Genomic DNA, 13,229 nt, shown 5'->3' with positions numbered 1-13,229 from the left:
ACAAAATAGCTCGGGTTTAAATGGTTAATGTGCTGTGGTTCTTAGTTATTGTTTGGGCCAGGTTGGCTCTCTGCTGATGGTCTCTTGGACAGATTTCTATCCCATACCCAAGTGTCTATTGATGACATAAAGATTTACTGACAAACTATGGCGTTTCTGTACGAGGCAGAGCCATCTAGAAGAGACTCTGTGTGTGTGTGTGTGTGTGTGTGTGTGTGTGTGTGTGTGTGTGTGTGTGTGTGTGTGTGTGTGTGTGTGTGTGTGTGTGTGTGTGTGTGTGTGTGTGTGTGTGTGTGTGTGTGTGTGTGTGTGTGTGTGCAAGCAAGCGCGCACAGACTCACTCACGTACACAATGAGTCCCTCTGCCACTTTTTTTCCACGAGTACTTGAATGTCTATGTTTGAGTCAGTTAACCCAGGATGATCAGCAACAGAGCAGCATGTTTGGCAACTCCTTCATTATGGTTTTGGAGGGTTATTTAAGTGTACTCTTATGTTACTTGTCCCATTAGACTTGTTTCTTTCTGACCACAGTACCTCTCCATTCACCCCTGTTGTTCTCTCCTCCTACTTTCTGTCTCACTCTCCCTCATATCTTACCCTCACGCATAGATAATGCCTATACACACAGCACACGCGCGTGTGGTCCATTCCCACTTGCATCACAATAGCTGATTTAATCACAGCTTGACCCCGCGGAGGTGGAACAGCCATGAAACCTAGGGAGAACGAGTGAGCAATTAAGAGAGCAACTTGGAGGAAGAGAGGTGGAGAGAGCATGGTAGAGTACATCATTAATTGATCACATATTTTAGGAACATAATTCACATTTCAGTATACTGCTGCTGTGGCCTCTGCAGCAAGATGAACAAACAACACAACGTTTTTGAATGCATTTAAGGGAGGGGTGGTCAGAGACGTGAAAGGCAGAGAGGGCAGGGTATGTATTCAGACCACCTAAAGCCTATTTTATCCTTTACATTATGACAAGCTTGTGAGCTTGTAGATTGGCTATTTTCGGTGTGTGTCTCCGTCGTAAGACATCTGGACTCAGAGTCCAGATTAAAATGTTTCTTTTACTCTATCAGCTGTTGTCCTTCTATTATTCTATTCATTCTAGGATGTGAAAAGTCAGACATAAATGCGTTCCATGTGTCGCTCCCTCTCTAGGAACTGGAACATCTCTGCCAGCCTGCCAGCATCTCTGCCATCTCTGCCAGCTGTATGTAAAACAAGCGCGAGATTTTCAAGCGCTTTTGAGAGTGATCTCTCAACACATAGATTTGTGAAGTGTTATCCTAGGATATGTCTTATTTTCACATGTCGTCCTCACAATAGAATCGTAGGATTACATTTAATACTTTCAACCTGCAGTCCCTATTTTGGGAATGTCGTTATAGGAGAAAAGTTTCCAATAATCCTATAATAAAATTGGCCGGCCGGCTGGCAGATTCGAGGGAGTGCGGTGCCCGCCATCGAGTTGTTCGGAAATGCGGTTGTCCAGAACCGCCGATCGAACCGATTTATCCATATATGGTTGTTGTGCATATATGGATATCCAGTTGTCCAGAACCACAGATCCAACCAATATACCCATATGCCAATATACAGGGTATGGGCATATACTAATGACATCAGGGTCTCCATATATGGGCATGAAATGGACACAGATATACGGCTACAACAGGTACTCTGACAAAGCTATCGACACTATGACTCAGACATATCGGTCGGATCGGTGGTGAGACGTAAGTGTCAGGGCCGTGTAGCGGCCCGAACCTCTAGTGTCCCAAAATGTCCTTAATTCTCAAAAGATTTTTGGAGAAATAGCAGGGTTAAGCAGTCACAACGCGATGCGTCGTGAGCTTGTACATAGGCTATTTCCACTATATGAATAGCAAGGGCTTGGGTGTGGTTAAAATTCTGCAAAGTTGACCATTGATTATGTTCTTTGTCCCTCACCCCATCCTTCTAGCCTTCATCTTTTCCCTCACATTCATTAGGTTAGTCACTCAAGCATGGGATCAAATGTATAGTCACCATTGCAAGACATAACTTATGAATTCTGAGATATAAGGTTGCAAATGTGAATTCTCACAACTCACAATTCAGGCCTTTTTATTTTCATTCAGTGGTGGAAAACAGTATACTGATAAGCAGTCTTCAACAACTTTCCTCTCCTCGTCCTCCTTTGTCCTTTACTAGCTAGTCGTGGATTTGTTTGCGTTTGCTAAAATAATTCACAGCGGTCTCATTCTCAACCCTATTGAAACTGCATTCATAATTCAGCAGTAATGGAATATTTAAGGAGTCTCTTACAGTCCTCCACTATTTATCTGCTTGGCCTGTTTGTCTCACCTCATCTAAACTGCATGAAGATTGAAATAGCCAAGACTCAATCAGCGGGCGGGTATTTACAGTAGCCGGTATGTTGATGATTCGAGAATGTTTATTTTATGAGGCTTTTTGATTAGCAGGCAGCTATCTTGTGGTGCCTAACTGTAACTAACTGAAGTCAAATGGGATCTTACTGCAAGATTGGGAATTCAGTCAGGGAAAATTAACCTTGACCTTAATCAACTTAGTGTTCTGATCAGGCGGATAGACTGGAAATACTATGTTTGGGTTTTCTGTTTTTAAGATGAAATGCTGATTCTTTGTCAGTTTCATTCGTTAACAGTTTTGTTTTACTTATACTGCTTTGAGGATTATTTATTTACACTAGAGGTTCGTTCGGCACATCTGCGGGCCCCTCACTCCTACGTTTCACCGATATGCCCATACATGGAGATCTCTTTATCTGTCAGTCCATGTCCCTTTTATGCCCATATGTGTCATAGTGACATGAGCGTGACTATGTGGTCCGCCGGCCGGACCTCCCTTAAGCCAATTTTAATATACTGTAGGATTATAGTGACCTGCACATACATTTTACATTAAAGCGGTCATAAGCTATACACATTTTCTCTTATTATTTTCCTAATTCTAATTAAGCAAATGTGCTGTGTAAAGTTGACTAGAGGTCGAGGCTCCAAAAACAGTCAGAATCGCTGTTTTGGGTTTTTTATTTCTCCCGCTTCTCCTCCACCAAACTCCAGTGTAGCTTTGTACAGTGCAAAAAGACACATTCGAATAGCAAAAATAACAATGGCCAGAAATAGAGAACTCAGGAAATTAATGCAAAACGTATCAAAAAGGAAAAAATAATAAAACAAAACACACGCACTAGGCTACGCCCCTATGAAAAGGGCCCTGGCAGCTCTCTGACTGGGCTGTAAGGTCTCTGTCTGCCCAATCATAACTGACTCTCTGTACCTGCAGTCTCCTTTTATAGGAGAGGATCCTACCACAAACACAGGAAGCAATTAACCATCAAAATAGCTTATCTACAAGCTGACAAATATCTCATGAATAACTCAACACATAAATAGGTATTGTACTTTTAAACCAAACCCAATTTTGGGTTTAAATTCATTTCAGAAGACAATAGAATACTTTGCTCATAAACATTGTGAAACACCCCTCCTCCTCTACAGTAGCCTACATGGCACCTTCCACTGGGAACTCCCCTACTTAACCTGCATGGTTTACTTTTGCTCTGTTTGGCAGTTCCTCATTCAACCCAGATAGAGTGCCCATACTGCAGAGGAGTTACAGGTGACAAAAAATGAGCAACAACTCCTTTTAACACAGGTTACAATAAACTGAATGTTTTACCCCTGTAAAGTCTGTGTGTATCATTTGTGAACTTGTGAATGCATTCAACAGTATTGACATTATAGTATTGACATTTTATTAGGACATATCTGCCTCGCAACCCACAGTCACTTCAAACAGTTGCTTCCAAACCTGCAGGTGGTCTTGATTATGAATCGGACTCAGCTGTGTGGTGTGTGTGTGTGTGCGCAATGTCCTTAACCTGTGTGTCTGTGTGTATAGGGCACGGGTTGCCCTGTGACATAATGTACCAAACAAGGTTTCTACTTTGGGCTGCTTGGAACAAACCTTTCAGAAAAAAACTCTGATATGGGATTTATAAATATCCCTTGTACCAACAATTTTTTAAAACATAATTTCTGCCAAAAACAACCCTTTCCTCAAAATATAGCCGGTTTGGAACCATTGATTGGTGATTCCTCACCAGTGTATGTTATGCTCATGCATGTATTAGACATAGACACACATACATACTTTAAACAAGGCTTATTTTCTGGTCAGTAAAATACAGTTAGCAGTGCTTCACTACCTTGGCTTAGACAATTACTGGCTCATTGGCTTCACAGCGGGGAAAAAATAGAGGAAATGAGGGACTAAAAGGGGGAGAAAGGGAGACAGAGGAAGAAAGAGAGAGATAAAGGGAGGGGGCACATTAGGTTAATTGCATGCGTAACAGACCAAAGCAAATGGACCAAACTTGTACCAACTAAAGGCCTGTCCTCCCTTTGGTCATAAAAGGTCTGAGGATAGCTCACAACGCGATGCGTTGTGAGCTTGTAGATCAGCTATTTTCAAATACTGTAGCTGATGTACAGGTTTGAAGCGCTCATGTGACCTAGTCGCTTCTTTTGGGCTTGTTTTCATAGACCTGGTTGCTTATTTCTCTCGCAAAATCTGGCAACACTGCTGTACACCCATGATTGTATTAGATTTGTTTTGAAACTACAGTAAGTTCTCTCTCTCTCTCTCAAAGTTATCTGCTCACATTCACAATCTCGTCCTCTCTTTCTCTTTTGTCATGGCAGGCGCCATATTTGATGAGTCGGCACGGAAGGACGACGAGGTGTTCCGCTTGGCGGTGGCAGACCTCAACCTCAACAACGAGATCCTGGAGACGGAGAAGATCACCATCTCTGTAGAGTTCGTTGATGGGAACAACCCCTTCCAGGCTGTGCAGGAAGGTAGGAGGACGATATGGCCGCTGCTGGGTCTCTCAACATAACGTAAACATTTCAAATGCCCAAATCTTACAGAAGCCAAACGGGGGTTTGGTCCACTCCAGCTGAATTTCTTCCCTTAATTTAATCAAGTTTGGTGGGATCTTGGGTCAACGTTTTCTGCTGTGGGATAATTAGTAAAGTGTTTGAGTCAGGGCAGGGCCATAGCTGAGAGAAAGCCATTACTCCCAGGGGCCCAGGTTACATTTGGGTTTTGGATCTCGCTCAGGCTCAAATTCGATCAAGTTTTTTCACAACCAAGTCAAGCTATGGGTAGTACTTTTTCTTTCTTGTTGGAATATAAGCTTGGCTTGTGAAACACTTTAGTGTAACAGTGCATGGTTCCCGTTCAATGTCAGTTACACCTCACAAAGGTATAAATGAATGCCTTGGGACATTTCCCTGTATATTCATCATTGTGTACTGTATATACGGGTAGTCTAAATAGATTTTGGTTTATTGAAAGACATACAGTAGATCGCATCAGAAACACTTACTAGTATGTATAAATGATTTTTGTTTTGACTGAATCTCTGACTGAATATCACCCTGTAGTAGTATGTCTTACCATTGATAGTCTTGAATACAAATAACTTCTGAATGAAGTACTTACATTGAAGTGTAGTGTATAGCATATACTTTTGAACTGTCCTCATCACTATCCATACCTCTTGGTCATACGTGTATCAAAAGTAAGGAAATATGGTGTCAATGGAACTTTTGCCGGAACAAAAATGTTTGCTATAGAGTGGGAGGAGGGCAGAGTATAAACCAGCACAAGGTCCATCAGACAGATTTCTTTCCATTGCTGCTGTAGAATACATCTGTTTTCAAGGTCACCAAGTTCCTATCGCAACACGCTATAAACAGTTCCTCGATTGTGTCTATTTTTTTTATTTTGACAACTTGCCACCGAAATGTTTTTCTGCCAACCTAAAGTCGGGTCAGGGTTGGGTCAGGCAGATGGTGATAAGATGAGATGAAAACACTCTTGAAAAGAGACAAAATTAAGCCTCTACAGCTGTGTGTGAGTCATTCAAAGTAATGGCAATTTCCCCCTGCATGGTACCGGCTCAACTCGACTCAACTTGTATTATTATTTGACTACATTAGAGACGCCAGGGTTAATGTGGTTGACATATAAATGTATTTTTAATGAAATTGTGTTATTATCACATAAATATCAAACCGGTCTACATTTCTCAAAAGAAAGTGTATATTAGGCCTATATGTATTCAGTCTGACCAGAAGCAGGGATGAAACGTATCCCACTGGCGATAAAAAAACTAAACAAATGCCCCCCTCACCCAAACAAATCCAACCCACCAAGTACAGTACTTTACACTGCACTCAATGTAGCTGGTCCAACCACCCAGAGTGCCAATAAAAACAATGGCGACTTGTCCTGAAACTATCTCTATTTCACCTACAGTATACAGTCCTCCAACAAAAACAGTTTCTGATAACATTTTAGAAGAGAAAGGGCCATGCAGTTGCTCAGTATTGATTCATTTCACATTTACTACAGCTATTTAAAATTTTAACGATTTCAGTCTCTACCACCCACAGAATTGGAGGGGTGACATCAGGTTAGCCATAGCAGTCAATACATTAATTTTTTAATTAAATAAGTAAAAAGAACACCCCTCCTCAAAACACACACACACACACACACACACACACACACACACACACACACACACACACACACACACACACACACACACACACTCTGCTAACACACTCGGACAGGCCCTCCCTGTTGCAGGTAATAGTATCTGTCAACTGTAGTTCTCGTGTCTTTCCGTAACTGGAGCTTCAGCTAATGGACACAGGTTCTTTGCTCATAGGGGTGTGTGTGTGTGTGTGTGTGTGTGTGTGTGTGTGTGTGCGCGCGTGTTTGTACCTCTTAGAGGCTGCTGCTTTGATTAAAGAGCTCTGTAACATTGTGCAGTAGTCAGGCTGAGTTCCTTTGAAGTCTCTACCTGAATAGTGCTATTACCTGAAGTCTGTGTGTGTGTGGGCGCGCACGTGGCATGCACATGTGTGTGTGTGTGCACGTCTTTGTGTTTAGTTACCTTACGAGAATCCTCAAAGTGAAAGTATAATAGCATAGAATTTTGTATTTTATTTCTTGTTTTCGTTCTTGCTTACTTGTTGTTTTGCTGCATTATTGCACAGCAAAATCCTCAGTGGTAAATTTACACTTTTTATGTGTGAGGTTGGGCTATGACAGTGTAGTTCGTATAACCAGATCCTTAACCAAAATGTAACCATACAAAATCCATGCCTAAACCTAAATCAAATGCATTCATTAAACCACACCAAACAAGTTTGATTGGATGGGGGCATATCATCGTTCTGTTCCTACACTTCTTTTGATCTAGCTCTACATAGCAGGACGAGGAATTGAGACATGTCTGCTATAACTCGGCAGATAAACCAACATGCTCCTGTTATGACCTCAGGAATAAAGTTACATGCATTGGTTTGTCTCTTTTTCAGTCCATACACCTTTCCACTGTAATGATTCTCATATTTCATATTGGTGCCTGCCCTGCACATCTGTCTTCTCAAACTCATCCATTCCCAAACTGTTTTTAGACATAAGGGAATGCTTTTTGCTGAGCATGCTTGGTGATTTTCAGCAGTACACTGCTTCACATTCATACTGTTACTGTACATTGATTTGCATTTCATATTTTAAGCATTTAGCATACTACCTTGGAGCCTCCCAGTACAAACTAGGGATGCAAATGTCAAGTCAAGTCCACTTTATTTATATATAGCTAAATCACAACCAAAGTTATCTCATGACATTTTTCATATAGAGCAGGTCAAGACGATACTCTTAATTATAGAGACCCAACAATTCCTGCATGAGCAAGCAGTTGGCGACGGTGGAAAAACTCCCCTTTAATGGCAAGAAATAACAAACAAACAAAAAATCCACGTGAAGAATGGAAGCCTATGAGGTGAGAAAACACAAATAAGTCAAGTTAGTATCATGCAAATGTACTTATTTAATCCATTAGGACTGGGAAAGCATCTGTGTTTTTTAGATTTCTTTGGCTATTCCAAGTGGACTAGCTCTGGTCCAGAGCGTTAGTGAGTTGTCTTTGTTTTGGTGAGTAGCAAAATTATATTCTTTATTTTTTACTACAGTTTAGACATCAGTAGACATCGAAAACCTGGTAAATGCCCTAATAATAGTCCCTGGCAAAACTAAAGTGGACGTTTGTGCCAAATCAAATTCCCTGAAAGCGTTCCTAAAATATCGCAGTCACAAGAATGGGACATAGAGATGTACAGACGTACGGACAATCCCAAAGCCATGGCTGTCACTGGTGTGGAGATATAAAAATCATTGCTACTTTGACTTAGATGAAGGAGGAGAGAAAACTATGCCAAGTGGAAGTTAATTGTGCAGTAAATACAGTGTTTCTCCTCATAAATCACTACAGTAGGCTTGTTCGAGAGGTCGAAAACGCAATATTTGTTTTAGATTTGTACAATGTTTTTTATTTCTTTTCTTTTTGTAGTTGCAATGTTTCCACTGCAGTAGAATGCTGGAATGACCAAAAGGCAAATTGAAAACCCTCGCCAAAACAACTTTGATTTTCCTTCCATTTCAGCTCTGATATGATGAGTTTAATTAGTTTCCGCCTCTGTGTAAAATGACACAGTTTTGACCAGAATTGTCTTACATTTGACTGTAGAGTGTAGTTGATATTAATCAGGCTGTATTATAGTTGTATTTTTATATAGTTGTATTTGCAGTGAGATTTATCGTAGGATGAGACTACTCATTTACTGTATTTTAAAATACTGTGTATTCTTTTAAATGACATAATTAATTACCGTGCTCATTTGAAGGATGGTATACATTACATTTCAAATGGCATACTGTACTGGTAATAGCTCGCACATCTAAACAACACATCACTTAAGAGGAGAGTGTCCCCCTCCTCCCTTCAGGAAAAAAACAAAAAAACAAATTGCTCCTAAAAAATGCTTGCAGGGTAACTGGAATGTGTTCAATTCGATTAGAAAAAAAGAGTTGATTTCTTGCATCTCTTGTACAACCCCATTTCTCTATTAGTAGTTACTTATCAGCGGCATTGAAGCATTTTGGGGGTGATGTGCTTTGCTCACCTTAATTGTCGATGTTGCCGGAGGGGACAGCGTTATACATTCGCTTAACCTTCCTGGGATTTGAACCGCCAAGCATCTAATCACCCTGTCTAACTCACGGATTGACTGTCTATCTGCACGTCTGTCTATCTGGCAAGTCCTGGACTGAGTTCCTTATTGGATGCATGCCTCCCATTGTTTGTGTGTCTGTCTCTGGCTTTCCCTGACAGTGCGTTGGTTCTGGACTGCATCCTCTTGACTGACTGATTCACATTCTGTCTGCGCGTGTGTCTTTATACCTCCCTGCCAGTCTATCTGGTTAGCTGCAGTGGTGGAAAAAGTACTCAAATTCTTTACTTAAGTAAATGTACCAATACTGCAATATAGAAATACTCCGTTACAAGTAAAAGTCCAGAATTCAAAATTTACTTGAGTAAAAGTACAACAGTATTGGCATCAAAACTTACTTAAAGTACCAAAAGTAAAAGTACTAAAATGTTTGAAAATAGCAGATCTATAAGCTCACAACGTGTCGCGATGCGACGCGTTGTGAGCTTGTAGATCGGCTATTTTCAAATAGCCTATATGTATAAAATAGGGCTAAAGTGGTTAATGTATAATGTAATCATTTATATCTGCAAAGTAACTAGTAACTAAAGTTTTCAAATGATTGTAGTGGAGTAAAAGTGCAATATTTGCCTCTGAGATGTAGTGGAGTAGAAGTAAAAGTATAGACAATTGGAAATACTCCAGTAAAGTAAAAGTACCTCAAAAAAGTACAGTACTTGAGTAAATGTACTTAATTACTTTACACCACTGTGCATGTCCCATTGTTTGTGTGTGTCTGTCTCTGGCTTTCCCTGGTTCTGGACTGCATCCTCTTGACTGACCGATTCACATTCTGTCTGCGCGTGTGTCCTTATACCTCCCTGCCAGTCTATCTGGTTCGCTGTTGTCAGAACTCGAAAGCCTCTCCGCTCATCCGCTTGTTTATTATCTACGTATATTCTTGGCTAGTTGGCTAGCTGGATAGCAAATCGATTGGCCCCGTATTTCTCCGTCCGTCCGCCAGTGTACACTCACTGCATCAGTGTACTACTCCTCTGTTGGCCAAAACAAGAGACAAGTGCTCTCAAATGATTAAAGTGGTCCCAATGGTTTTTTAAAAAGCAATTCATCATCACAAGGCACACAATACTCTATTAATCTGTGCCTTTTTTTTCTCTCTGTGTGCCACAAGGAGATCCATTGATGTGTACAAAGCTATTAAAACGTGATGCACAATTAATGAATGTATTGCTGTGGCTAATCATGTGTAAGTATGTACCAGTGTGTGAAATCAAACAAACAGCCACAATATGCTGTGATCCGTGTTCTGAATAATACAACACACATGTTCTTTAAAGGCCTGTAAGCGCAGAAATGGCGCACATCACCATCCGACTGCCCTCAACTGAATTGAGTTATACACAGTCAAATCCTCAGTGTTAATGTAACTCAGAGAGAGTAAAAATGGAACCAAATGGACCATTATGGGTTCATTTGGTTATTTGTACAGTATCTGTATTCTCTACTGTACTGTAACTCGGAGTTGACACTCAGGATGTTGCCGTGTACAGTAGATGGCAATAAACATGTCACAATTTTTGCGGTGGTGACCTCTCACTACCATGCACTGCTACAGTATGTCTCAGTGTCTTACCAGCCTTTTAGAATGATCTACTGAATGTGCTACTGTGTGACGGACTGCATAGATGAAATCATACCAAAATCCAGCTAGACCGTAATAATGGAGTTTGTTCACCATACGTTAGGTTCGCTGCCGATGTTTTGCTCACAGGTTGAATGAAACACTGAATGAATGGATGAAACCTGGGCTGATATTATGTAGTAAAAAAAACGATGGTAGAAATGATTTGAATCAAGTATTTAATTGATCCCTTTTTTCATCTTGAAAAAACGTTAATGAAAATGTAGGGTCACCACTATCTGTACATGTATTCATATACATGTCAAGTTAATTTATTAGAAACCACTATATAAATGAAGTACAAATGTCAGCCCTGGTAACTGACTGGACATTTTATCATTCATTTGGCACCATCGCCTCTGTATGAAAAAACTAATTTTCAATTATGTCAATTTCAAGACCTGATATTCTGGTCCAGAACCGGCATGACAGCCCTATTCTTAATTACTTAAACCCTACACGTAGTTCACCAGATTCCCAAGGGCTCTACTAGGCCCCTTAATTCTGTTTTCGCTCTAAACTAAATATCATCGCCGGAAATGGCCGATCTACATGCCCACAAGGCGTCACAATGTTCACTTAATACTACCATAGGGGTGCTACAGTATGGTTCAAGTGGTTAATGTTAGTATGAAATGTTTTTTTAATCACTAGAGGTTCGGGCCGCTACCCTGCCCTCACATCTAGAGTTCGGGCCGCTATGCATATGCAGCCCTCACACCTACGTTGCACCACCAATCCGACCAATATGTCTGAGTCACAGTGTCAGGGGCTTTGTCAGAGTACCCGTTGTACACATCTGTACGTGTACCTTTTGTGCCCATATATGGAGATCTCTGTATCTGTCTGTCTACCTGTGTTCCTTGTATGCCCATATATAGAGATCCCTGATGTCATTAGCATATGCCCATACCCTGTATATTGGCATGGCATATCCGAATAACTCGACGGCGGGCACCACACTCCCTCGAGTCCTTGCCGACGCACACGCCGAGTTTGAAGTCGGTCGGTCCCATATATGCGCATGACCATATATGGGCATAGCGGTCGGATCTGTGGCTCCGGACAACCGGATCTCTATATGCCTACTGTATATATGGGCATATCGGGTTTGTTTATGGTTATGTCTGAGTCGGACATTTCACTTTAAACATTTTCAAATTTGTATATAGGATGGCTGCATGGCTGATCAGTCAACAATGTCGGTATTACATGCCACATGGTTTAGAAAATAATAATGGATATTGTTAACAAAACAACATTCCATTTGGTCATTTTCATATACATTTGGTCATTTTCATATTTTTCAAAGAAATGTCAGTTCATTATGTAAATCATCTATTTAGTAGCCTATACAATAAATTGTGAAGTGCAGCTGTTTGATGCTATACTGCATAGCACTGCCACTTCATACATAAGGAAGGTCAGTCGAAAGTCTTCGTTTTCTCCTTACGTCAAAGTCATGACAATTTGTAACTAGTGTTAAAATGAAATGACATCCACCTCTCCCACATACAGCAGGCTACATTAATCTGTCAGTCAATGCCACTGTCGAGCATAGTGTATTAAATGCTCCATGCAATCACATAAGGTACTGTGATTCGCTGTGACTTTTTCCACTACAGGTCAGAAAGTATTTAGCTAGAGGGCGAAACACATAATGCAGTCGCCGGTTTAGTCTGTATACCAGTTGTTTATATTTTCTACCCATACATATGTACATGCAATTATCATGAGTTCTATAAATGCCCAAAAGAGCCATACATGTACATACTGCCAGGATAAGGATTTGTATTGTAAATGCAGAATTCAAAAGACGCTGCTATTGCTGAAGTCAGCAATACATATTTTTTTATTGTATCAATGTCCTCTGCAACCACGCACGCACGCACGCACGCACGCACGCACGCACGCACGCACGCACCAAATCACCAATGGACCACCGTGGAAAAAGCCTTCGGGCATGTTGTTTATCCTTTTGAATTTGTGTGTATGTATTTTTTAGGCATTTATACTAATGTTCAATTAATCAATCAGAGCACACACTGCTACTAATCTGCAATATTACTGTGAGAATCCTCACTATTACTCAGTGCCGGGGGCAGCGCTTTTATAACACCACAACCATGTAAAAAAAAAAAAAAAAAAAAAGCCAACGGTGGAGACCAATGGAAGTCATGTGAATAGATTAGAATTTCAAAGAGAATTATCTTTTAAATGTGTTATCTAAGTGATTTACTATGTATTCTTTTGTTCTTTGGCTTAGGGCAGGGGGTGTGTGTGTGTGTGTGTGTGTGTGTGTGTGTGTGTGTGCGCGCACACGCGCAATTGTGTGTGTGTGCATGCATGTGTGTGTGCGTGTTGTTTACCTCCTCTCTCTGTGAGGTAGTTAATTGTGGGTCTGTTGCTGCC

The 13,229-nt window shown here is 40.8% G+C and overlaps 1 protein-coding gene across 1 annotated transcript in view; it reads left to right on the top strand.

Moving 5' to 3' along the window:
• The window catches only part of grid2 (glutamate receptor, ionotropic, delta 2), a gene marked incomplete at both ends in the record, with an annotated part of 751,979 nt that overhangs the window by 122,076 nt on the left and 616,674 nt on the right, over positions 1 to 13,229 (top strand). Inside the window, one exon of the mRNA XM_080434189.1 lies at positions 4,742 to 4,897. Within this exon, the coding sequence (XP_080290315.1) occupies positions 4,742 to 4,897 (156 nt within the window). The remainder of the gene's footprint in view (positions 1 to 4,741; positions 4,898 to 13,229) is intronic.

The sequence above is a fragment of the Gymnoscopelus braueri genome (assembly GCF_963280865.1).
Source record: "Gymnoscopelus braueri genome assembly, chromosome: 7".
Taxonomy (NCBI): Eukaryota; Metazoa; Chordata; class Actinopteri; order Myctophiformes; family Myctophidae; genus Gymnoscopelus; species Gymnoscopelus braueri.
This window is presented reverse-complemented; position numbering and strand designations above follow the sequence as displayed.